The sequence below is a fragment of the Onychomys torridus genome, chromosome 22, assembly GCF_903995425.1.
Source record: "Onychomys torridus chromosome 22, mOncTor1.1, whole genome shotgun sequence".
Classification (NCBI taxonomy): Eukaryota; Metazoa; Chordata; class Mammalia; order Rodentia; family Cricetidae; genus Onychomys; species Onychomys torridus.
In genome coordinates, this window is record NC_050464.1 from 22,916,813 (window position 1) to 22,943,825 (window position 27,013).

Here is a 27,013-nt window from a genome sequence, read left to right on the forward strand (position 1 = left end):
GAGGGAAGAGGGAGAGGAGGGAAGGGAAGAGGGAGAGGAGGGGGAAGGGAAGGAGGGAGAGGAGGGAAGGGAAGAGGGAGAGGAGGGAAGAGGGAGAGGAGGGAAGGGAAGAGGGAGAGGAGAGAAGGGAAGAGGGAGGGAAGGGAAGAGGGAGAGGAGGGAAGAGGGAGAGGAGGGAAGGGAAGAGGGAGAGGAGGGAAGGGAAGAGGGAGAGGAGGGAAGGGAAGAGGGAGAGGAGGGAAGGGAAGAGGGAGAGGAGGGAAGAGGGAGAGGAGGGAAGGGAAGAGGGAGAGGAGGGAAGAGGGAGAGGAGGGAAGGGAAGAGGGAGAGGAGGGGGAAGGGAAGGAGGGAGAGGAGGGAAGGGAAGGAGGGAAGGGAAGAGGGAGAGGAGGGGGAAGGGAAGAGGGAGAGGAGGGGGAAGGGAAGGAGGGAAGGGAAGAGGGAGAGTGTGAAGAAAGAGAGGGAGATAAGAGGTGCCCACGAACTGGCCAAGCACAATAAAAACAAAGATATTACTACCATATAATTTGTGGCAAGGTTTTTAATAGCTAAGCCGTAAATTAAAATGCCACTAATCTCTGCAGTTGGCAAGCTTTCTCTGAACCAGGACATATTTTTCAGTTTGTATTTGTGCGTCATTAAAACTCCTGCCAAGAGAAACCTTTTGAACTCAAGAGCAATTTCAAAATCAAAGAGTGTCTCTGGCCTGACCAGAGATAAAATGATAACGGCTTGGAAAGTAGAAATCCTGGGTGCCCACCTCCCCTCCCCTCCTACAGAGAGCTGAGCAGGAGCCCTGGATGCGCAACTCCCCTCCCCTCCTACAGAATGCCTAGCTCTAAAGGAACAGCAAAATGCTGTAACTTCCCCTCTTGGGCCTCAGCGAATATTCAGTTTCCGAACTCCACAGTGAGAAGGCTTTCAGAGAGGGGGATTTTTCTCCTACCACTCAGTCATCCAGATGTTCTTTGGCCCCCAGAAAACCTCTCCATGCTCACCTCAGAGTCAGGGTTCCAAACTGTCACTTCCAGCCCTGCCTCAACCCCCAAACTGTGACCTCTTCAAACTTCTACCTGAATATTTAAAAGATACCCTACATTTAATATGACAACAGGAAACTCAGAAAATATCACTCCCAATTTCCCCCAATTTTCTCTATCTCAGTAAAACATTCCCACTTTCCACATCACGGTTAACCAAAGACTTCAGTGCAGTACACACACACACACACACTTTTTTTTCAGACAATGTCTTACATAGCCTTTAACTCACGTGCAGTCAAGAATGAGTTTGAACTTGTGACCCCAGGTGCTGGGATTACAAACCTATGCCACTATGCACAACCGCTGGAACTATTTTCTTCAATCTTTTTGTTTGTAGGGGGCAGGGTGTCAGTCCTTGCTTTCCACCTTGCTTGAGAAAGGGTCTCATTGTTTGCATCTGTGTGGGCCCGGCTGGCTGGCCCACAGGTCTGGGCTACACGGGGAATCCCAAGCTAGCCTGGACTACAGAATGAATCCCTGTCTCAAAAAACCAATGAAAAATAAGGAAATGAATGAATGAAATGGAGAATGTATCTTTTTACTCACACAGCTTAGGGTGAAACAAGCAGGGATAAGGGCAGTTGAGCTGAGACCAGACCGGCCCCACCCTGGCCTCCTGTTGAAGGTGACAGGTGGGAGGGACTCACTGGACTATCACCGATAGCTGGTACAGATTTGAAATTTCTCACTCCAGCACTACTTCCTCGGCTCCTCTTGTGTTGTCTAACTCATCACAGGAGAAGCTCTCAAAGACTTTTTTTTTTAAAAAACCCAATACCAACTATCTAAACTGTCAGTATAAACTGACCATGTTGTATGTGGCAGTGATGTACTGTAAAAATAAACTGGTGAGCCAGGCAGTGGTGGCGGTGCACGACTTTAATCCCAGCACTCGGGAGGCAGAGGCAGGTAGATCTCTGTGAGTTCGAGGCCAGCCTGGTCTACAGAGTGAGTTCCAGGACAGGCACCAAAACTACACAGAGAAATCCTGTCTCAAAAAACAAAAAACAATAAAAATCAATTGGTGAAATGGCTGATTTTTATAAACTGTCCAGTCCCATAATTACAGTTATTTTCCACTCTAAAAAAAGAGAGATTAAAAACTATACAGTGCCCTTGGAAGTCAAGAAAGCAATGGATTCCCTTGAGCTGGAGTTACAGATGCTTCTGGGGAACAAGAGCTCAGTGTCCTTCACTGCTGCTGTCCCTGACACGCAGGACAGAGCCCCTTCTCGGTGAGTCTGGGAACCCAATAACCAGGAATTCTCAACGCTTTTCCCCAACCCTTGGCCAGCCAGCCCTAAGCTGCAGCATGCCCACCACCAGCCAACAGAGCTCACCTTGACCTCAATGAAGTCGGGGTTCCCCAAGGACACCAGCTCAGCATAGGCCCGGAGTTCATCCACGTTCCAACACTTCACAAGTGTCAGTCTGTAGACTGTTCGTTGTTGCTGAAATAGGGAAAACAACTTGGTTTTCAACTGAGCAGAGGTCACAGACTCACCCAAGAGCACTGGCCAACACCCTTGACCCACAAGACGCAGGTCCTGTGGACGGTCTACAAACTGAAGGTACTTTTAAAAAGAAGATGGGCTACTCAGCTAGCTCAGTCAATAGAGCACAAGACTCTTAAGATTGAATTTTTAATTAATTATGTAGATATGGGTGTGTCTGTGTGTGGGTTTACATAGTGAGTGTAGTTCCTTCCGAGGTCAGAAGAGGGCATCAGACCCGCCCCTGCAACATGGGTACCGAGACTAGAACCTGGATCCTCTGGAAGAGCAGCAAGTGCCTGACCCACAGAGTCATCTCTCCAGCCCCTGAAATTACGTTTTGCAGACAGACGGAAAACATCAGTGACAGATTCTCATATACCTTACAGAGGGCCCAGATTGCTACCACACATCTTCCCACGCCCCCACCCCTACCCCAGTATCTACAACCATGTTAGTCACCAAATGGCTGCCTAACACGTACACAAACTGACTTAGCTTTGGAAAGATCACGGGAGCCAGTGAGACAGTTCAGTGAGTAAAGGTGCTTGCTGCCAATCCTCACGACCTGAGTTCAATCTCTGGGACCTACATGGTGCCCAGTGAGAACCAGTTCCTGCAAGCTGTCTCCTTACTCACATGTGTTTGCACACATACACACACACTAAATAAATAAACAAATAGAATGATTACTAAAGAAAGAGCAAGTTCCCCAGCAGCCACCAACAAGTCACCCATGCTCCTGTAAATGACCCCCTCTCCCTGTGCCAATTTAAGAAACCATAATTAAAGTCATGGTGGGCTGGAGAGATGGCTCAGTGGTTGAGAGCACTGGCTGCTCTTGCAGAGGTCCTGAGTTCAGTTCCCAGCACCCACAAAATGGCAGCTCACAACCATGATCTAAGGGATATGATGTCGTCTTCTGATCTCCATGGTCACCTGCATATATGTGTGTATACATACACTTAAAAACACTTTCTGGGTCATAAAAAAAAGAAAGGGGGCATTAAAATAAAAGAGAAACTAGTTAGAGAAGTGAAGAGGATTATGAGGTTAATGGGGAAGAGGATGAGCGTAATGAAGAGGGTGAAAATGATCTGAATGCACTATATACATGTATGAAGATAACAAAATGAAACCCATTACTAAGTAAATTGATACACACTAATAAAAAACTTTGAAAGTAAGCACTAAGTTGATTAAATCATTTTAGGTGATGGAAAATTAACTCAAATAACCTAGTGTGCTCAGACAACAATCCTGTGGGCTGTGACTAAGATGAATTACTCTTTTTTTTCCTTTCCAGCTTTCTTGTTATTTACAATTTTTGGCATTTCTTGTTCCCAAGAAAGCCATACTCCTGGGTAATCACCAACATCTACCACAGAACCCAAATCGGTGCAGGCTTTTTCAAAAAGCAGACAACCCGAGACCCAGCCACCTTCCGGGGCCTGAAATCACCGAGTAACAGTCAAGGACATACCGGAAACCCTCGGAAAACCATACTGAAAGCTGAAAGTCAAACGCTGAGCCTTTGCCCTTGACCCAGACCTGGGTGACATGGGGACAAGGTGTGGCAAGATCCCAGGTGTCCCAGTGAGCAGGGTTCAAAATAATTGAGAGAAAAGAAAGGACTCCCCACTATCTGCCTCTATGTTTGGGGGAAAAAAGCATAATTCATAGAAAGAAGATACACTTGAGAGTATTTTTTATTTTTTAAGGCAAGTCTCCTGCAGCCCAGGCTGGCCCTGAACTGACTCTGTAGCCAAGCACGACCTTGAACTTCTGACTCTCCTGCCTCTACTTCCTGGGTCCTGGAATGAGAGGCCGCTCTACAGTGCCCTGCACGCCTGAGATCTTCCGTGGAGCAGGCCTAGAGATGTATTTGTAATGTAAAGAGCATTTGTCCGGTACATCGGAGGCATTTCATTCCTGTCTACTTAGCTCTTTACGAAGGCATTTCACCAGGCAAGAAGAGACGGGAAGTTTCTAAATTCCCTTTAAACAGCTATTAGGATTCCACCACCAAATCGAAGCCATACAGAGCTAGGCTGGAGAGATGCTGCAGGAGTTAAGCGCACACTTTGTTCTTGCAGAGGACCTGAGTTCAGTTCCAGCACATAGGCTGAACAGCTCACAACACCTGGAATTCCAGCACCAGGGGATCTGATGCCTTCTGGCCTCCATGAGCACCTGCACTCTCATGCACAGACAGACAGACAGACACACACACGCACACACACACACACACACACACACACACACACACACACAAACAGGTAATTTAAACAAATTACAGGGAACATCCCAGCTGGACTCACAGAAGATGACCTATCCTGTTTTAAAGTTTCCTGAAAGTTATGATCACAGCACGGAAGACAGGGTAAGGATGACTGACAGGCACACAAAAGTAGCAAATATATCTGGCTTCTTGGAAAGCTATCAACTAAAAAAAAACCAGATGTAAAGCAAGTGGCTAGTCACCATGTAACACCCACCACCTCTCTGAGACTAGAGCAGCGGGGCTTAAAAAGAACTCAAGGTAGGATGGGATCCAGACCTCGCATGCTTCCTCGGTATGTTCAATTCCTAGCTTGGTAAAATAGGGGTTTGTGCAGGCTTAGCAATGTCAACCCAGCTAGCCCAGCATTTGGAAGGCCATGGCAAGAATTCAGCAAGTTTAAAGCCTGAGCTAGACAGCAAATATCAGGCCAGCCTGGGCTACACGGGGCAACCCTGTTTCCACACCAACAAAAAAGTGGGGTTTGTTTCTTTTCGTAAGGGCTTAGCACTTCACGCTGCAGCACTCAGAACTAAGCCTTGCAGAAACAAACGCTGTCAAGTACCAGGGATCCATCTAAACACCTCTTTCAAAAGCCCAATGACAGTGCCAAGAGCGCTCAGTCTGTCAGAGTGCATGGGAGACAAGCATGAGAGCCTAAGTTCAGATCCCCAGGACTCCAAGAAAAAGGCAGGCATGGCCGCACATACCCCTGACTCTAGTGCTGGGGGAGACGGCGGTGGGTAGACAGGAGGGTCAGTCACAGCCTCACTCCAGGTTCAAGGTGAGAACAGGCAATAATAAGGTAGAGAGTGACACAGCAAGACACCTGATCTCCTCTTCAGGCCTCCACACACAGCATGGGCACTTGTACCTCTCCCACAAGCTCACAAGAATACACCACACATATGTACATCATACACTTGCACACCAAAACTAAACTAAGTCAACCCTAACAGAGGAATGGTTCTACACCAGCAAAGACCGTTTACAAACGAGAAGGCAGAGAATAGTCCATTGAAACATCTCTATTAAAAACCCAATGACTCATTTATGGAATTATGTTCAGGGAATTAAAAAAAAAAAAAAAAAACTATTCTGAGAGACCTAAACAAAACTCTGCCTCCACAGAAGAGGATGTTCCAAATAACCTGGGGAGGAAGTTAACAAGAGAAACAAAGATTAGTCAGCACTTGCTGTGTGCCAGATGTTGTTACAAGTGTTTTGTCTTTCCAGGATTCTAGTATTGGTCTAAACGTCAGATGGGACCTCCCAGACTCATGTGACTATGATCTTCAATTCACAAATATGAAATCCAGGCCTCGAGTGGGTAAGTAAACTGCCAAAAGCCACACAGCAGTCAGGCAGGTGATCCGAGATGGGACCCTCAACAACAGGAGCCCTTGACACTGGGCTTGCCTATACACTTGCTCTGCCTCCATCTGTCTCTGCCTCTATCTGCTACACCTTGCAAAATTGCGATAAAACACGTGAAGAAGTAAGACTCAGGATGTGACTCGGTAGGTAGAGTGCTTGCCTACCCTGCAATGAGGTCCTGGTGTCCGTCCCCAGTACCACGTGAACCAGGCATGGTGGCTCATATCTGTCATCCTGGGCACTGAGGAGACAGATGCAAAAGAATGGGGAGAGCTCAACGTCATCCTAAGACATGTAGCAGGTTCGAGGGCACTAGAGAATGGCTCAGTGGTCAAGAGTGAGCCCGCCGCTCCTACAGACGACCTGAGTTCTGTGCCCCACGCCCAAACTGGCCGGTTTACAGATGCCTATAACTCCAGGTCCAGGGACTCTGACGCCCTCTTTTGGCCTCTGAACTCACGTGCACAGGACGCACGTCATAGACATCTTTTAAAGACGGGTGACTAAACTCATATTCCATATTGATCTTCCACTGTAATAAATATAATAAAGTCTGCATCTACACCTGAGGGTCTCCTGCCGGCTTTTACAGATTTCCCAGTCTGTCCTGCTGGCCCACTTCCAGCGGGACACTCTGAACACTGGTGCTGGACGACAAAGTCTGCTCTCCTGTAGCCACGGCGCTTTTCCATCAGGGGCAACTCTGCAGCCTGGGGCTATTCTGTCCCATCTTTGAAACCTTCTTCCCCAGCCTGACACCTTGAGAGCCCTTTGTGGAGTCCCCAAGCGGGGGTACTACTGACACCTAGTGGACAGAGGCCAGAGCTGCTGCTGAGCACAGTATAATCACGAGCCCCCTTGCCCCACTTCCTGCTATCACAATTATTCAGTGAGAAGGGCAATGGATAGAAAGCCAAGAAGTCCTGTTACAGTGGGTCTTCCCGTGTCTGCTAATGGAGTCCTGGTTGTCCTTGGCCATTTCCTTAGTGTCCATATTTAGGATCCAACTATCACCTTCCAGAAATATACAACACCCTTTGTGAACTTGAAAAGAAAAAAATCTATTCATTTAAGTGTGCACATGCACGTGCCATGGCATGTGGCAGAGTTCAGAGCACAACCTAAATTCTGGGCTTACAGGTATGCACAACCATGCCCAGCAAAGTCACTACCCATTGCCAGAAATGATTGCTGATTATAAGGACTGTGCTAGAGAGAGCTTGGACTTCTTCCTGGAGCAGCTGGGTAGAGCTGCTGTTAGTCCTTCCTGGAACTAACTGGTGAGTCACCCATGAAGCCATCTGGGCCTGGAACTCTCTTTTGGGCGGGTTTTTAAATTATAAAACCAGAAGACTAGAGAGATGGCTCAGTGGTTAAGAGCACTCACTGCTTTGGGGGAGGACCCAGCAGGTGGGTCATAACCACCTGCACCTCCAGCTCCAGGGGATCTGATGCCCCCTTCTGGACTCCAAGGGCACTGCACTCTCATGCACACACACACACACACACACACACACACACACACACACACATACACACACACAGAGAGACAGAGAGACAGAGAGACAGAGAGAGAGAGAGACAGAGAGAAAGAGACAGAGAGAGAGAGAGAGAGAGAGAGAGAGAGAGAGAGAATGAATTAAAATAGGCTGAGTGTGGTGATACACATCTTTAATCCTAAGACTTACGAGGAAGAGGTAGATTTCTGTGAGTTTGAGGCTAATCTGGTCTACATGGAGAGTTCCAGGCCAGCCAGGGCTACAGAATTGAGACCCTGTCTCAATAAGTAAGTAAATAAATAATAAAATCATTTATAAGCTCTGTTATAACTGCTCTTTATTGTTGTGATGAAACATGAAAACCAAAAGCAACTTGGGAGAGAAAGAGCTTACTTGGCTTTCAGGAAATCAGTGCAAGAACTCAAGGCAGGAACTGAGGCAGAGACCATGGAAGAACGCTGCTTACTGGCTTGCTAACCTGCTTTCTTATATAAACCAGAAGCAGGTATCACTACCCACAGTAGGTTAGGCCTATCCCCAGCCATTCATTATTCAAGAAAACACCCTGCAGGCCAATCTAATGGGGGCATTTTCTCAGTTCAGGTTCCCTTTTCCTGGGTGACCCCATCTTGTGTCAAGTTGGTAAAAATCCCAATGCAGACTCAAGCCCTCTAATTTGTTCTTGTGCTAAGTTTTTCCAGCTTTGCTTCCTAAGAATTTGTACATTTCATCTAATTGCTGCAAAGTCATTCAAAATACACTTTTCTTTCTTTTCCCTCTGTGTGTGTGCGTGTATGATGTATATGTATACAAATTTGCGAGCGTGCATGAAGGTAGTCATGCACATGTCACAGCCCATGTGAAGAGGTAGGTCAGAGGCCAACCTAGACTGTCTGTCTTCACCTTCTACCTTTCCTGAGATGGGATGTCTGTAGTGGGTGGCTGTTTGAGCCATGCCCTGAAGCACTGCCCCTAGTGAGACAGCAGGTGGCTGTTACACCTGCCTGTGACCTTGAGGTACATGGCCCTGGGGCATGGGCCCTCGGGGACCCTTAAGACCTGGGATGCATATACCCTCTTTCTCTTCACTACCTCGAGGTTTTGGATGCTGGTATGGACCAGGGCAGAGCTCGACAGAGAACCGCACTGGACTGTGCCTCACCCTTCCAGGATCCTGTGACAAATTCCTTTATTCTGTCTTGTGAGTTAACCCCCAAATAAATTCCTTTGTCCATTAAGCAGGATCCGTGGGTTGCTAGCGATACAATCTCATTAGACTTCCTTGTGTTCGCTGCTGCCTAACCCAGGCTAGCTGACCCATCCCAACACAGGGGCACTCAGATGAGGACTGAAAAGTCTGGCTTTACGTGAGTTCTAGGGACCTGAACTCAGGAGTCTCAGGCTTGTGCAGAGCAGGCACTTGGCCCACTGAGCTATCTCCCTCGTCCTCTGATCTTTCAAACCCTCAAGATGTCCAGTGTGGAGGTTTGAGTGAGGATGCCCCCTCAGGCTCATATGTCTGACTGCTTGCTCCTATTGCTGGAACTGTCTGGAAGGACTGGGCTTCATGGAGGTGTGTCACTGTGGGGTTGGGCTTTGAGGCCCAGTCTCTCACCCTTCACCTTCAATTTGCAGGTAAGATGGAAGTTCTCAGCTACTGCTCCAGCACCATGCCCGCCTGACTGCCCGCCTGCTGGCCTGTCACATTCCCTGCCATGATGGTCATGGCCTCAACCTCTGAAACTCTGAGCCAGCTCCAGTTAAATGCTTTCTTTCATAAGTTGCCTTGGTCATGGTGTCTCTTCACAGCAACAGAACAGTTACTAAGTCCAGAAACACACCTTTTCATCCCTAATTCCACACGTTAGTCTTATCTCGTTTCGTTGACAGATTCTGTAGTCTTACAGGCTTTTCGTGACGAGCCAACTTTGGTTTTTATAATCATCTCTATTCTGTGGATGTTCCTCTGTTTCATTAACTTCTTTATTCCCTCTCAGTGCTTACTCTGTGGGTAATTTGCAGTTCATTTCTAACTTCTTAATATGTATTGATCTTTACTCTTTCTTTACTAAAACGGGAACTTTGTCTCTGCAAAAACATTTATTTTTTGTCACGGGGAGGAAAGCTCCAGACTGAGAATCCAGAGTGGGCTCCATCTGGCTGAGGTCTCCTTCAGTCTTGAAGACTACTGTCCTTGGGGCTAGAGAGATGGCTCAGTGGATAAGAACACTGGCTGCTTCTCCAGAGCAACAAGGTTTGACTCCCAGCACCCACATGACAGACAGCTCCCACCATCTGTAACTCCAGTTCCAGAGGATCTGATGCCCTTTTCTGGCCTCCCTGGGATCCAGGTGCATAGACATACACTCAGGAAAAACACCCATATATATAAAAATAGTAAAATAACTTGTCTGCATACTGTCTCCATCTTCCCAAGTCTGGCATGGAGTCCCAAGTCAGCTTGGCCTCCTTATCCTCAAAGACAGAAGAGGTAGTAGCACCAGAAGACCCTCCTTTGCTAGAACCAGAGCAGGAAGCAATGGAAAGATAAAGTTTATTTATTTACTGTGAGACAGCATCTCATGCTGCCTGCGTTGATTGATGCCAACTTAACAGACTAGAATCACATGGGAGGCGGGCCTCTGAGCATTGTTTGAGGGACTATCTTAATTACATTAACTGATGTGGGAGACAACTCTAACCGTGGGCAGGACCGTTCCCTGGCTGCCATCCTGGACTGCAGTATGGAGGATGCCAAGCACCAGCAGCCTGCCTTCATTGCTCTGTCCTGATTCTTGTGCCATGTGGCCGGCTGCTTCAGCTCTTGCGGCCTTGACTTCCCCGTCTCCCTCCCTGCTGTACTGTGCCTTCAACTGTGAGCCAGAACAGGCCCTTTTCCCCGTCACATGTGAAAAGCCAGGGGTGGAGGCTCCATCTGTAATCACAGCACTCCCATGGAGGGACAGGAAGCAGACAGGAGGATCAGCTGGGACTCAGGGGTCAGCTATGCTGGAGGAAGCTGCCCACCGGCAGAAGACAGACAGACACTTCCCAACAAGGTGAGGAGAGCCCACTCCAGAAAGCTGCCCTCTAACTTTACCACATGCACATGGCGTGCGCACGTATGCTCATCCACACACACGCTTCCTCGTATGCACACACACACACACACACACACACACACACACACACACACACAAATTTATGAAAACAGCAGCATAGACACTGGGGGAAAAGAAACATAAAGGGTGGGAAGGAGAGGAAATTGTCAGAAAATACAGCTAGCCACAATGTCAAGAATTAGTCACAGAAAAGTTGACTGAGTGGCCAGGGAGCCACAGAGGTAAGCTAAAGACATTGCTGCCAGCCTGATAACCTGAGTTCAATCCCCCAGACCCACACAGTGGAAGGGGAGAACCGACTCCCTCCCACAGGTGTCCTCTGCCCACCCCACCCCCACACAGAGAATAAATGTATAGCTTTTTAAAGCTGAATGACATTTTAAAAATAACTAGAGATAGTAATGAATGGGACAAATGAGGAGAAAATATAAACACTGGGGGACTGAGAGAGGTGCCAGCAGAGCATTATGGGATGACTACTATCCATTTACTGGGGCACTTGAGAAACAGTTTACTAAAACTGACCGAGGGGAGAGAAACCCAGAACGCTGCTAAAGGCTGTCAACGGAGTTCAAATGTAGCATCCGACTCCTTCAGCACACAGAGCTGGGGGGGCGGGATGGGGGGGCACCTCGCAGTGAAGAGGTCACCGTAATGCTCTTATAGCAAAGACAAAGCTGGTGAAAGACAATGACAATTCAGTTCATCTGAACAGCCCCAATTAAACTCAGATGACCCCCCCCAAAAAAGGCATGAAAGCAGGGGGGGGCCACCCAGACACGAGCGGAATTGCTGGGAAGGAGGGGTTCAGTGGGACTGGAAGTAAGAGAAGAGGAGAGAGAATATGATCAAAAAACATTATATACACATGTGAAATTAGGAGGCATCACACTTTACAATGATTTCTAATGGAGCTGGAGAGATGGCTCGGCCGTTGAGAGCACCGGCTGCTCTTCCAGAGGACCTGAGCTTGATTCCAGCACCCACAGGGCAGCTCACAGCTGTAGCTCCATTCTGGGGCATCCAAAGCCCTCGTCTGCTCTCCTTGAGCACCAGGAGCACGTATGGTGCACAGATTTGTATGCAGGCAAAAGACTCGTACACAGTTTTTAAAAAGGGAATAAGATAATTTTAAAATTTAAAAAAAATGTTAAGGAAGGAAATTGGGGTTAGAATGTTAAATCCGGGGCTCAGAGGTTGAATGGTTGCTGCTACTCCTAAAGAGGACCTGGGTTCAGTCCCACAATCCCCTGTAAGGCCAGCCCTGGAGGAAGGCTCCCTCTTCTGGCCACCAAGGGTAACTGCGTATCACAGACACAACTCAAAAATGAAAATAAAATGAATCTTTTAAAAAAAGAGGAAAATTACAGTTCAGCCTCTCTCTGTAACACAGAAACAGCTTTTAAATATTAATACACAAAAAGACCCAAGAACATAAAATAGATACACAGGGGCTGAGGCTTATTTCAGAGAGGAATGCGGCTTGGTGTTTGAAAATCAGTGCTGTTCACCGTGTTAGCAGAAGAAAAGAACAGTCTACTTAACAGAATGAGAATAAGCATGTGAACTCAACAGTTTCTCCTAATTTAAAAATCATAAGGCCCTGGGAACGAAGGGCGCTTTCTCCAGAGTAATGACAAGTATTTGTGAAAAGTCAACAGCAAAATTATTATTCATGGGTGAGACACCAAACATTCCTCCGGGATGCAGAGAAGACAGTGGAGAGGTGGTTTAGGACGGTCCTAGAACCCGCATCACACAGCAGAACTAACAGTACGTAAGCAACAAAGGGTACCAGGGCCGGCGAGATGGCTCAGCAGGGAAGAGCGCTTGCCACCAAGCTTACAACCTGAGACTGATGCCTGGGACCCCAGGGGGAACTCCTGCAGGCGGTCCTCCTCACGCGTGTGCTGCAGTGCATACACTATGGTAAGAGTGTGCCAGCATGTGCGTGTGCACACACACGTGAACACACACACACACACACACACACACACACACACTCCTCAATGTATGTGCTAGTGCATGTGCACACAGGCACACACACACTTAAAAGATCTTCTTAAACTACCACATGACTTGAAAAACAAAGAATTTATCATTTTAGAAGCATTCATAATTCAAAGTATCCAAAAATCTAATTCCTGCATATCTATAATAATTTTTGAAAATGAAAACATTAAAAATCATTTACCAATGGTATCTAATACTATATATTTGTGAATAAATCTTACAAAACATATGAAGGACCTCTTCAGAGAAAGTGTAAAATACCACTTAAATTAAAAGATCCCCACACTTGGAAGACTAGAGAAGGAAGATCTCAAACTCAAGCCTGGCTTGGGCTACGGGTTGAGTTCAAGGCCAGTCTGGGTTACAGGAGACCCTGTCTCAAAACAAAACAAACAAAAAAAACAGACAAATTTGTGTCAATACTCTAATGCAAGATCAATAAATTATAGCCCCAGGCTGAATGTGGTCCACATGTTCTCCTATGGCCTTGACCTAAAACTGGACTTTGTGTCTGAACAATCAGTCTCCTGAGAACAGAAACCGAGAAGTCCAATGAGGCGAAGCACACCCGCACCTCCGCAGACGGCAAGGCAGGGCCCTTCCGCAGAACCAACTGGACACTGCACTCCGTGGTCATTATTATAGCCTGGACTTCTCTGGTGTGAACTGATAGAGCTGTTTCCTCCCTTCCTACAGCATCACCTGCACACAATCCCTGCACTGAGCTCATGTGGGAGGCCAAGCTCACTGAGGGCAGTGCCACTTCCTGGGCAGGTGGCCCTGCACGGTCCAAGAAAACGGGCTCAACAAGCCACGAGGAGCGAGCCAGTAAGCAGCGTTCCTCCACGGCCTCTGCTCCAGTTGCTGCCGTGGTTTTCCTCAGTGAAACCTGAAGAAAAAAGCCCCTTTGTGTCATGATCTTTATCACTTCAGTAGAAACCTACCAAAGACAACACCTTACAATGTGGGCAAAGTGGTTAGGATTCTGAAAGAGGGGCGGGCGGGGGCAATGGCCAGGAGGAGGAAGGTTCAGGAGAGAACTCTGAGGGTGCCACCCACGGTCTATGTCCTGAGCAGTTGCATGGCTGGGTTCCTTCTGTGGTAAGTCACCCAGATGTTTATGAATGTTCTCCATGTGTGTGACTGCTCAGGTGTGAACGTGGAACGTCCCCCACAGGCTGTGTTGGAATACTCAACCCTCTGCAGGTGATAGCATTTTGGAAACACTGTGGAACCTTTAGGAGGTTGGGCATAGCTGCAGGAAGTAAGTCTCTGGGTATGAGGATCTTAACCAGTCAGTTTCCTTACCCACCTCTGCTTCCTGTTCCAACAAGATGTGAGAAAGCAGCTCACCCCATCCCACCACCCTGCACGCACCCCACAGCCATGCCTCCACCATGATGGACTGTGTGTCCTCAAACCATGGGGCCAACATAACTTCTCCACCCTCACACTGTTTCTCAGTACCTAATACAATGAAATACTCAAAGAAAATATACTCCACGTGCCAGAGTATTTTATTACCTTAAGGTTTACTTTTAATGATGCATAAGTGTGTACGTCTGTGGGGGTATGTGCCTATGAGTGTAGGTACCCAAGGAGACCAGAAAAGGGCACTGGGTCCCCTGGTGCTGCAATTACAGGCAGTGTGAGCTGCCCAGTGTCCTGCGAGCCATCTCTCCAGCCCCAATAGTCAAGTTTTTAAGTCTTTAGGTGCTTTATACAGAAATATTCATTGATAAAAATAATATTATTCCTGTTATATGATTTAAAATATTCTAGGACCAGTGAGATGGTTCAGGAAGGTGAAGGTGCTTGCTGCCAAGCCTGAAAGCCTGAGTTTGAGCCCTGGGTCCCTGTGACAGAAAGGGAGAACTGACTCTTACAAGTTGTCCTCTGATCTCCACATGCATGCCATGGCATGCCCGTGCCCACACATGAATACACTGAGAAATAAATTAATGAATGTAAAAAAAAAAAAAAACTTTTTAATAAAATGATCCAGTGTCTCCTTCACTGTCTAAAGCGAGGAGACTGAGCAAGCAAAAACTTTCAATACTGACAGGTGTCAGGGCAAAGACTGAGGCTACATGTTACATTGTCCTCTGCTCTCTGGGGCACTTTATGTAGCCATAATAACATTCAGAAAGCTATACACTTACGTGCTGGAATTCTGCTGCTTCTAATTAGGCTGCACACTGCAGATGAGGTTACTGCAGCCCAGGCCTACAGCTCTAAATTCCAATGATTTATCCTGACAGTTGCAATTTAAGACAAACTAGTTGAGGTGGTGTCAAAACAAGGTAAAAAATGGCCTCCTAAAATCCGGCACCAATTCACTAGTAATCAAAGGGATGCAGATTGAAGCAGTAATGAGGTACCATTTGGGTTATCAAATTGGCACAGGTTGTTTGTTTTAAATAGCAGTACTCAACGCTTCCTAGACAGGCATATTCATTCCCTGATGGTGGGACTGTGATTCGGCACACACATTTTGGAAGTAATGTGGCAATGTGATTAAGGAATCTAGAAAATATCAAACTCTGTTGATCTGGCAATTGCATTTCCAAAAATTTTAAGCTATGGGAATGATAAAGCTTACAGACAGGTGCTGAGGAGTGAGACTCTTCAGTCCAGTCCATCTATCGTGCTAAGATATCATCGACTTTCAAGATGTTCAAAGCCAAGCAACAGCCCACTCATCTATGGTGACACCTTTGATGGTATCTCAGGCGACATCTGTGAACCCTAGAAGGGCTGAGGAAGATATTCCTAGTGAGAGCAGGGTTCAGTGTAGACAGCTGGGCTAGTTTCTTGTCCTGTGGCTGGAATAACAATACCCTGACAAAAGCCAATCAAGGAAGGAAGGTCTTAGCTCACAGTTCAAGGGTGCAGTCCACCAAGTTGGGGAAATCAAGGCAACAGGAGCAGGAGGCAGCCAGTCACATTGCATCCGCAGTCAAAAAGGAGAGAGTGATGCATGGTCAGACGCTCGTTCTCAGCTCGCTTCCTCCTGTTTACATATTCCAAACCAAGCCTGGAGATGGTGCATCCCTCCTTTAGAGTAGGTCTTTCCACCGCAATTAACCTAATCAAGAGAATCCTCCCAAAGGCTTGTCTCCTAGGGCCTGCCAAATTAACGTTCAATATTAGTCATCATAGTAGAGCTCTCGAAAAGGGAGGGTGAGCTAAGGTTGAGTGAGTTCGTTTTCTTAGACCCTCATTCCCACCAAAGCTTTGGAAAAACCTGCTCTAGAAGAATGTTTCATGGCAGGCAGAGATTTTCATGCTGGATTTGTACAAAGCCATAGTAACAGGTGAGTGTGGTAATCCTATCACTCGCAATTGAAGATCACTGCCACAGGGTGAAGGAGTGGGTCCTGGTGTACAGAATTCTATACAGAGGTCAGAGAACAATGTCACCAAAATCAATACGTGGATGCTCATGGTGGGGCCCTGCCCAGATGCCGCCTCAGCTCCCATTATTCACAGCAGCACACTGACTTGTATGTCTGAAGATATGGACAGAAAAGCAAATGCCCTGGCAGTAGTCCCAGAGACACAGCCCACCCGTCATTCCTGAGGTAAAGTCACATGAACAGAAGCAGCTGGACCCAAGGCACATGGAACACAGGGTATGGGAAAACACTCAACACGAGCATCACAGATCTCCCCAAACTACCACAGTAGGTCAATCTGACAAGAATGTGGGCGACTGTAACCACATGTCCCTCAGATCAAGACGTTAAACTTAACAGCAGATCTAATTTGCAGAAAGAATGCATAAGCCAATCCCTGAGTCTGAGTTCCAAATAGTGAGGAAACACCCCCCCCCCCCTTTCCTGGGACTCGATGGTTTAAATGCAAGATTTGGGAGCTCAGTTATGTTTAGATTCTTTAACAAAAACAAAATGAAATAAAAAAGACTGATTATAGGTGACCTGGTCCATAGCTGAAGCTTATCAAGTTCCCTCTCTGGAACATTTATTAGTGGCATGTGCCTGTAGGGACAGAAATGTTCCTCAAAATCACAAATAACAGCAAGCCAGACCTGCAAGAGGACAGACAGGGCCCAGGAGACGGCTTGGCAGCTAAACATACTTGCTGAACAAGCCTGGAGACCTGACTTCCACCCCCAGGTCTGGAAGTGAAAGCAAAGGACCAACTCCACAAGATCATCGTCTAAGTTCTATATGTGTCCTGTGTACTAAATTACTCACACACACCACCAACAACAAAACTGTTACTATTTTATATATATATATATATATATATATATATATATATATATATATATATACACACACACACACACACACACACACACACACACACACACATATACATACATACATATATACATATATATATAATAGTAACAGTTATTTCTTTTTTAAAGAGGGGGCTGGATTGACGGCTCAGCAGTTAAAAAAAAAAAAAAGTACTGTTCAGTCAGAGGACCCAAATTCAATTCCTAGTGTCCATATCAGGTAGCTCACAACCATTTGCAATTCCGGCTCCAGGGAATCTAATGTCCCCTTCTGGCCTCCGCAGGCATTACAGAAACACACAAATGTGCGCACATGCACACGCATGCACACACACATACACAAGCAAGCAAACAAATAAATACAAGTTTCGAAAGAATACCGATTAGAAGATGACTCGGTCCTTGAAGTACGTCTCTACAGTTCCATCTGTGGAAAGCTTATTAGTGGGATGTGCCTGTGCGGAAGACCGGCGAGTCTGGCTCTTTAAGATGAATCAGAACTGACAGCAGGTCGGGTCTTCTAGAGGAAAGGCAGACAGCTCTGAGGCACTGACATGCTGTGGTCCTGCCTTTCATCCAGACTGCTTCCCTAAGGGCTGCTCCCTCCTAAACAACACGGAGAAGGGATGCACTGGCCAAAGGATGTTCCAGGTCCATCCTGAGCCACCCCACTCAAACGGATAACAAAAAAGAGGGAGCTTAAACAGCACTGATTAAAAGACGCAGGGAGATGGCCTCACAGCCAGGAACTGGACTTAGATATCTGTCAGGACCAAAACTAACACTGACTAGAGATGTCCACACGCACCAGAATTCTAGTGGACACCTGATGTCTCAGAGGGGAGCTGACCCATTTCTACAAGGGGGTAAACGTGGTGAATGAAAAGTAAGGTCACAACTTTAGAATGCCTTAAGAAGTAAATGACCCCAGACACTGTGACACATCCCTACGATTTCAGTACCACAGGAGGACCCGGAGGTCAAGGCCAAACATCTGGAAACCTTGCCTTAAACAAACAAAAACAAAGAAACAAATAAAATGGGGACAGGGCAGGGCTATGGAAAATAAAATCAGCCGCATAATACGAGATTTTTAAATCACAAAAGTGGGGGATGGCTTAGCAGTAGAACCTTAAAGTAGAATCCCCCAGTAAGGTGCTAGGGCGTGGCTTACAAGTTGGCACCTGCCTGGGATCCCCTGTGAGGGCAACAGGGGCGTGGCTCAGTGTAAAGCACCTGCCTGACATGAACAAAACGCTGAGTTCCATCCTGAGCACAAAAATAAAGTGAACAGGTACACACACACACACACACACACACACACACACACCACACACACACATACACACACACACACACATACACACACACACACACACACACACACACACACACACCACACCACACCACACCACACCAGTACACACACAGAGGGGCCAGGGCCGCGGCTCAGGTGACATATGGAGGCAGCAGTAATGCTTGCCTGCCATGCACAAAGGCCCTGGCTCCTATTCCCAGCACCACACAAACCCCAAAGATTGTTCTTTATTTGAAACTGCACATTTCTGACTGGTCCCAGGCACGGCCCATTTTTCCCTACTGTGTGGCTGGATTTAGGAAGAGAACAAGTCGCTGGATATGAATGGTATTTACTCCAACCCAGTACCTCTCAAGGACTAACTGAGTAATTCCTCTCCACCTCTGAAGGCAAAGGTGTCTTCCCCACACGTGGTGCCTTCTCGCAGGCCCTCATCAGAGGTGTAAGTTATCTTTAAGTCCCCATAAATCAAACAGACCCCCAAACAGTCTCTAGCACCTTCATTTCCCGAAAGCGCTAATAAAGGTTTCTCAGACGTCAATTTGAGAAAGTGCTTCCTTCCTTCTGGCTTCAACCAGTCAAAGACATTAGCTCCCGATCATTCTTTTTAATCCCCTGTTCCCCTTAAACTCTGCTGTTAATAAATCAAGCATGATGGTTCTCATATGAGAGTTTGATTCTAATCTCCAAAATGGGGCGGCTGGCCTCAAAGTTTAAAACAGGCCTAGATATGAGCAGCCTTGAAGGATCCCACTTGCAAAGAAAGAGCATGAAGAGAGCTCATCAGAAAGGGGGCGGGGGCGAGGGGGAGCCACTGAGGTCAGCAAGACAGCCTCAGGGATAAAAGGTGTTTGCTGCCAAGCCTCACAATTTGAGTTCAATCCCCAGGCCCCCCCACATGGTGGAAGGAAAGTACCAACTCCCAAAATGTGTCCTCTAACCTCCAAACAAGTACACACACACACACACGCACGCACGCACGCACGCACGCACGCACGCACGCACAGTCGCCAGCACCGGTGAGAACAAGAAAAGCCTTCCTAGAGGTGCAGCCCATGCCCCTTATCCCAGGGTAATTCACTTCTTGACGCCCAGGCAGCACCAGAGAGGGTCACAGTGCAGACCTCCAAATGCATGACCTTTGCTGGCTCTCCCACACACATCCAGCACCTCCTCTACCACTGACTCCACACGGGGGCGCTAACTTCTTCACGCGGAAGAACACAGTAAAGTGAGCGTGAAGTCGTGGTTTCCTTTTCTCAACTCCACAGACAGCCGGTTCTCACTGTGGAGTGAGTGGCACACCACTCTTTTTCCTTACTAGGTTGGGAACTCTGACCTGCTCCCTTCCCAAGTATCTCTTGGGCTGATCTGAGTCGGCCAGCATCGCTGCTTTGGGTCCTGCTCTAGTTTCCACTTTTTGGTATGATAAAACACTCTGGCCAACAGCAGTTTAAGAGTACGGAAAGACTTGGGTTGTGTTTGTTTGTTTGTTTGTTTTACAAGACAGGGTTTCTCTGACTGTCCTTGAACTCACTTTGTAGATCAGGCTGGTCTTGAACTCACAGATATTTGTCTGTCTGCCTCCCAAGTGCTGGGATTAAAGGTGTGTGCTACAAATATCTATAATGGTAGCTTCGGAACCTTTAGCCTTATCTGTGGAAGAGCTCTTGCTGCTTTTCCAGAGAACCAGAGTTTGGTTCCCACCATGTACATAGGGCAGCTCTCAACTGCCTATAACTCCAGCTCCAGGAAACCCGAAGCCCTCTTCTGGCGTCCTCAGGCACCTGCACTCACATGGCATACATTCATTTCTCTCTCTCTCTCTCTCTCTCTCTCTCTCTCTCTCTCTCTCTCTCTCTCTCTCTAAGTATGTGGCAAGTTCAAGGCTAGCCTTAACTACATGAGACCCTGACAATCAACCATTCAACCAACTGGAAAAATTAAAATGGATTATATATCAATTAAAATCCTCTGAAGAATTTCTTAAAACTAAAAGATAAACTTTTATACGTGAAATAACTATTACATAGACCTGTGCAACACGTAAAACAACACTTCCAGGCCTAACATAAAAAATAAAGTTCAGCAGAGGGCCTTTGTGCCAGCACCAACCAGAAAGTGCCTGTCTTGGTGACACCTAGTAATCTGGCCACACCAGACTCAACTGACTCCAGTGGTCCATCATCCATATCTGCAATGACCTTCCTTTCTTGCACACAGCTCACAGAAAATAAACATAAATTTTGCCCCTGCAAACATCCATTTAAAACACTGTGTTGAAAGATCTGTATGCAAAGTCAAGTTTGGATATTAAACTCATGTTCCACTGGAAAACCAACGACCTTCAGGCAGAGGATCTGCAGGAAGCTGCCTGGATTTGGGAGGCATTTGGAAGATATATGGATGTTAATATTCTTTATATGGTATGTGAGCCAAAAGTCAAAGAAAGTGCACATAAAACTCTATTACCTTGTAGATAGACAGATCTTGAAAACCATTTCTCATTTTTGGATAGTAGGCACTGCTGTTCAAGCCCCAATCTTCTCGGGGTTGACCTCAATACACAACTAATTTGAAGAAAAAGACAGTTTACCCAACCAAAAACAAAAGTATTTTTTCCTGAAAGTCACCCTCTGCTCTGTGTATTTATAGTCAGCTGGCTCGTCAAGATGTAGAAATTTCTGGAATCAATTTTCCAGTGCTACACAAACCACCAACATCACTTCAGCAAACTTCCAAAGATAAATAACAATTACAGAATATGGCTATTTTATGTTGGGGACTTTGGTAGGGAGGCTGCTTTGCTCTGAAACAGTCTCCATAAACAGCCTAGGTGGCAGAAATGTGAATGGTAGAAGGTGACCTCAAAGCTGGTGGGGGAGGGGGGCAGAGAGACAGACAGACAGAGTGTACACACAGAAAAGGTTAGTCAAGACAGTCCCAAGAACACATACCCTGTGACCTGATTCCTCCAAACAGGCTCTGCCTCCTACGTCTCACCACTACCAATGCCATCACCAAGGGATGAATCTGCGTGACATCAGAACCCTCAGGACCCACTGACCTCACTGACCCAGCCAGAGCTGCACTGCATTTTATTCTCGTCCTTCTCCCAGGAATCTCTCAACCCAAGCAAACTGACAATCAGGATCACCCATCATGGGGCTGAACAGATGGGCACAGCAGTTAAGAGTGCAGAGGACTCGAGTTCAGTTCCCAGCACCCATGTCAGGCAGCTCACAGCCGCCTGTAGCTCCAGCTCCAGAAGATCTGAGGTCCCCCTCTGGTCTCTGCAGCCAACCCGACATGTGGGTTGCTGTGTGCACACATACACAAATAAAAATACCTTTAAAAAAAAGATAAAGGTGGTTGTGCACATCTTTAATCCCAGCACTCAGGAGGCAGAGGCAGGCGGATCTGAGTTCAAGGCCAGCCTGGGCTACAGAGCAAGTTCCAGGACAGCCAGAGCTACACAGAGAAACCTTGTCTCAAAAAAGAGAAGAAAGATTACATGACATTTCTTTACTTGCTTCTTTACAGTTCTCTTTACTGGCCCCCAATTTCAATATTCAGCTTGTAACACTTTCCTAGATAGAGATGAGGTCAACAATTAAATGTTCGTTTACATGTGAATTGTGGGCCATGTGCAAACACTGGTTTGTTTAAATAGTAGGCAGTGTTAGAAAGATGCCTACAGTGTGTAAAATGCTTGCTGCCCAAGCAGGAAGACCTGAGGTTGATTCCTAGAACACACAAAAAAGCTGGGTGTTGTGATACGTGTTTGTATCCTAGTATTACAGACTCTGACTAGTTTAGGGACTTGGGCCAGTGAGAGACTGTCTCGACATAACAGTGGGGGGGGGGGGAATCTCTGACCTGCGCGCGCATGCACGCACGCACGCACGCACGCACGCACGCACGCACGCATACCTGAGCACATGTAAACACAAATGTTAACTAGTACAGAATACCCCATTCATATGTCAAGCATCCCCTTCACAAAGTGAGTAACATAACCCCAGGACACCAGGCCATCAAGACACCCTGCCATCTGAAGTTTTCCAAGATAATGTTTGCTTTTGGGCTTGGGGGTTTTATTTGTTCTTTGTTTTGAGGGGGACAGGGTTTCATTATGTATCCCTGGCTGGCCTTGAATTCACAGAAAGAGAAATACCCGGGGTATAAAATTCAGTGACAAAGGACTTGCCCAGCATATATATGGTCTCAGCTTCAATTCCCAGCACCACAATGAAAAGAAAACACAGTTCACACAAGGGCCAACTATTTCCAAGAAGATAGTAAAATTTTTTTAAAAATTCTTTCTATTATTTATTTACATGTATGTTTGTATGACTGTGTATGTGTACATGCATATGAGTGCAGGTGCCCACAGGAACCAGAATAGTGCATCAGATCTCCAGGAACTAGAGTTACAGGTAGTTGTGAGATGCTGGGAACTGAACTCACATCTTCTGAGAGCAGTATAAGCTTTTAACCTCAGAGCCATCTCCCCAGCCCTAAGACATTAAATTAAGATGTTCTGACTTCAAATTACTTATGAGCTCACACTGACACTTAGTTACTCATGAGCTCACACTGACACTCAGTCACTCATGAGCTCACACTGACACTTAGTTACTCATGAGCTCACACTGACACTCAGTCACTCATGAACTCACACTGACACTCAGTCACTCATGAGCTCACACTGACACTCAGTCACTCATGAGCTCACACTGACATTCAGTCACTCATGAGCTCACACTGACACTCAGTCACTCATGAGCTCACACTGACACTCAGTCACTCATGTGCTCACACTGACACTCAGTCACTCATGAGCTCACGCTGACAGTTACTCATAAGCTAACTTGATTCCAAACATTTCTGGAAATCAGTTTTATACGTAAGATTATCTGCTGACATCCCAAGTGGCATGCTGCAAGCTGCTATCCAGAGCACTGCACCATGGACCTTGTGGAGATGTTCTTCCAAATGCCATAGAGCCAACACACTAAAGGGAAACCTGGTAAGGAGCAATCACATGGGTAATGCTCCTTGCCTCAAAAATCTGAAGATGTTCTGAGCCAGAAAATAATCAAGTAAGCTGGTAAGATTGTTCAGTGGGGGAAATCTCCTTACACAAATGCCACAGTGAATTTAACATGCTGAATGCAGTGGTGGGCATCTACAATCCCAGCACTCATACAACACAAATCACCAAAAGCTTCAGGTGAGCTAGCCTGGACTACTCAATGGCACAATCAGAAAGAAATCCTTCCTCAATGAAGTGGAAGGAGAGAACCAACTCCCAAATGCTGTCTTCATGCCATGGTGTGTGCCCATACCCACACATCACACTCTCCCCACCCATCCAATAATAAAAAACACGTGTTAAAACACTGGCAGTGTGGCACTGGAGAGGGCTCAGCAGTTACTACACTTGCTGCTCTTGCACAAGACCCAAGTGTGGCTTCCAGCATCCATATGGGGAAGGTCACAACTGCCTGTTACCTGATGCCCTCTCTGGCCTCTCAAGAGGTAGCTCCGTGGTTTGGGGCACTAGTTGCTCTTGTACAGGCCCTGGCTTTAGTCCCTATCACCCATGTGGCCAGGAGATCTAATGCCTTCTTCTGACCTCCTAGTGTACAAGGCGTGTACATGGTACATATGCAGGCAAAACACTCACATACATAAATCATAAAAAGGTAAGAAAAACTCAAAATGAAAGTAGGCATTTTAAACTTTTAAAGAGAAATGAAGTAAACACAGCTCTGTTCATTTCCCTTATTAACTTATTTTAGGATGACGTCACAATTCTTACCTTTGTGGCTAAGGCTTTCAAACTGTCTAGGAACCGCTGCCAGAAATCTTTGAAGAGTGGGCGGTCAATCTTCTTCAGGCTGTCTCTGGTGCTAGCATCTATGCTCACGTACAGCTGAGTAACTGGAGTGAGGTTCCTTGGTAATGAAACAGGAAACAAAAGAGAGAATAATGGCAACAACAACAATTTCACAATATAAAATCTACAGTCAGTGAGAGACAACTCGAGATTGTCCTGGTCTAGAAGTGTCCACTTTGCCCACATGCCCAAAGCAACTCTTTTGTTTTCTTTCTGGCAGAGCTGGGAATGGAAGCCAAGGCCCTGTGCAGATAGGCAAGCACTCTACCACTGAACTACAGCCCAGTCCACAATGATTTTATAATGTGACACAATGGGAAGGCTCTGATTCTTTTTTAAATATATGGACGTGGAGCCTAATAAAATGAAAACACGAATTATTTGAAACTGGTCTATCTTTGAACACTGGGTATTAATGGAAAATGGATGAAATGAAGCCTAGTTTGAGACCTGCAGCCATGGCGTAGCACAGTTAAGACAGGCCTTCCTCATGAGCTCTGCCACACACTCATGTAGGTGGAATGGATCAACATGTAGTGTCTGGATCAACAGGCCACCTGCCTCCTCAGGTCACTGGAGGAATCTCCAAAGGGCAGGAAAAGGCACCTAGCCCACATACCTTATGTGAGGAGCACAGAGCCAGACCCATGCTTCAGAAGAAATGGGTGCCTAGAGCCACACCCACACTGAGACTCCAGACAGCTCACCTGATTTCCTCGGGGAACTGTGCGTTGGTAACAAGGAAGCTGGAGATGCCATGCTGGTGGAGCAGCTTCAAAAGCCGGTTGATCTCTGGGTACATTATGGGCTCTCCCACGAGCGACAGTGCACAGTGCTTGACCTCCATCCCCTCTTCGAATCGCTCTGCCTTGAGCCCTGGCACGCCTGAGCGCGGAGCAAAGAACAAGGTCAGAGCAGGGGCCAGACACGGAGAGCGCCACTTCCACGTCCACCAATGACGCCTTAACCTTACAGGGAAAATCCTTTTCTGTTTTTCGGAACAGGAGCTCACTCTGTAGCCCAGGCTGCCCTGGACTCTCAGTAACACTTCCTGTCTCAGCCTCCCCAGAGCTGAGATTTCAAGAGTGAGCCACCACACCCAATTAAAACTCAATTCTCACCAGGTGGTGGTGGTGCACGCCACAGAGTGAGTTCCATGACAGCCAGGGCTACACAGAGAATCCCTGCCTCCAAATAACAACAGCAAGCCCTCAATTCTCTTCTTTTAAAAAAAAAAAATGTATTTCATTTTCTGTGTCTGGGTATTTTGCCTGCATATACCGCATTGGTGCAGTGCCCAAGGAGACCAGAAGAAGGCATTAGATCCCCTGGAGCTGGAGTTAAAGAATGGTGAGCTGTCATGTGGATGCTGTGAACTGATCCCAGGTCCTCTGCAAGAGCACCAAGTGCTCTTAACCACTGAGCCATCTCTTCAGCCCTGAAACTTAATTTTCTTAAAACATGATTGTGGGGGCTGGAGAGGCGGCACAGTGGCAAAAGCTCTTACTTCACAGAGCTTAAGGATCTGGGTTTGGATCTCAACACTCGGGTAGGAAGCTGGGCATGGCCATACAAACCTCTAGAACCCTAAACACTAAAGGGGTTAGGCACAGGAGGATTGCTGGAGATGGCTGTCTGTCAGCCTAGCTCCATGTTCAGAGAGAGGCCCTGTCTCAAAGGAATAAGGACACCAGCTCCTGCTTTGCCCTTCTCACACCCACCCATCCAACACACAGACTGTGAAAAGGACCTACCTCAAAGACTTTTTGTTAGGAGTAAATTCAGAAAATATAAAGATTTCCAGGACACTCGGGAGGCAGTGGCGGGTAGATCTCTATGAGTTCAAAGCCAGCCTGGTCTACAAAGTAAGACCCAGTCTCAAAAGACTAATTTTCTTCCCATGAGACCCACTCACTAGGAACTAGTTATTGTAACAAACCTTGACCCTAGTTTACTGAACATCATATGAATTATGATTAGTTGGGGAGATGGCTCAGTCGATAAAATGTTTGCTAAGCCAGCATGAAGACTGGAGTTCAATCCTCAGAACCCCTGTAAAGAAAACAGCCTGAGAGCAAAAGAAAAAAGAAAAAAAGGCTGGTGTACACCTTTAATGCCAGCTCTCAGGAGGCAGAGGCAGAGGCAGAGGCAGATGGATCTGTGAGTTCAAGGTCAACCTGATCAACATAGTGCATTCCAGGACAGCCAGAGCTAGGCAACAAAACAGAAACAGGGCGCTACCTCCTCAGGTAGCTCGGGGACACAGACAAAGGACAGTGCCCAAGGCTCGGTGCCAGCCAGTCTCGCCTACTTGGTAAGTTTCAGGCCCCTGAGAGACCCTGTCTCAAAGCGAACAAAAAAAACAAAACAAAAAAAAAAAAAAAAAAAAACCACAATGGGCAGAATCCAAGGGAAGACAATGAAGCTGCTTGCTTGCAAGCTCAAACACTTGCATGCATGCACATCCAAGCTCACAACACACACACACACACACACACACACACACACACACACACACACAGTGAGTAATATCACTATCATTCCAACCATAACAAAGAACAGAAAATCTGAACATGAAAGTAAGTACCCCCATGACCCCTCCCTGCCCAGGATCCAACCACCACAGCACAGGTCAAAAATCTAAAACTGGGGGCTGGGGATTTAGCTCAGTGGTAGAGCACTTGCCTAGCAA

At 46.8% G+C, this 27,013-nt stretch overlaps 1 protein-coding gene across 1 annotated transcript in view; it reads right to left on the reverse strand.

Moving 5' to 3' along the window:
• The window catches only part of LOC118572739 (S-adenosyl-L-methionine-dependent tRNA 4-demethylwyosine synthase TYW1), an 84,205-nt gene that overhangs the window by 18,408 nt on the left and 38,784 nt on the right, over positions 1-27,013 (reverse strand). Inside the window, exons 12-14 of the mRNA XM_036172555.1 lie at positions 25,029-25,206; positions 24,244-24,379; positions 2,384-2,494 (exon numbers count right to left, since the gene is read on the reverse strand). Coding sequence (XP_036028448.1) covers positions 2,384-2,494; positions 24,244-24,379; positions 25,029-25,206 — 425 coding nt within the window. The remainder of the gene's footprint in view (positions 1-2,383; positions 2,495-24,243; positions 24,380-25,028; positions 25,207-27,013) is intronic.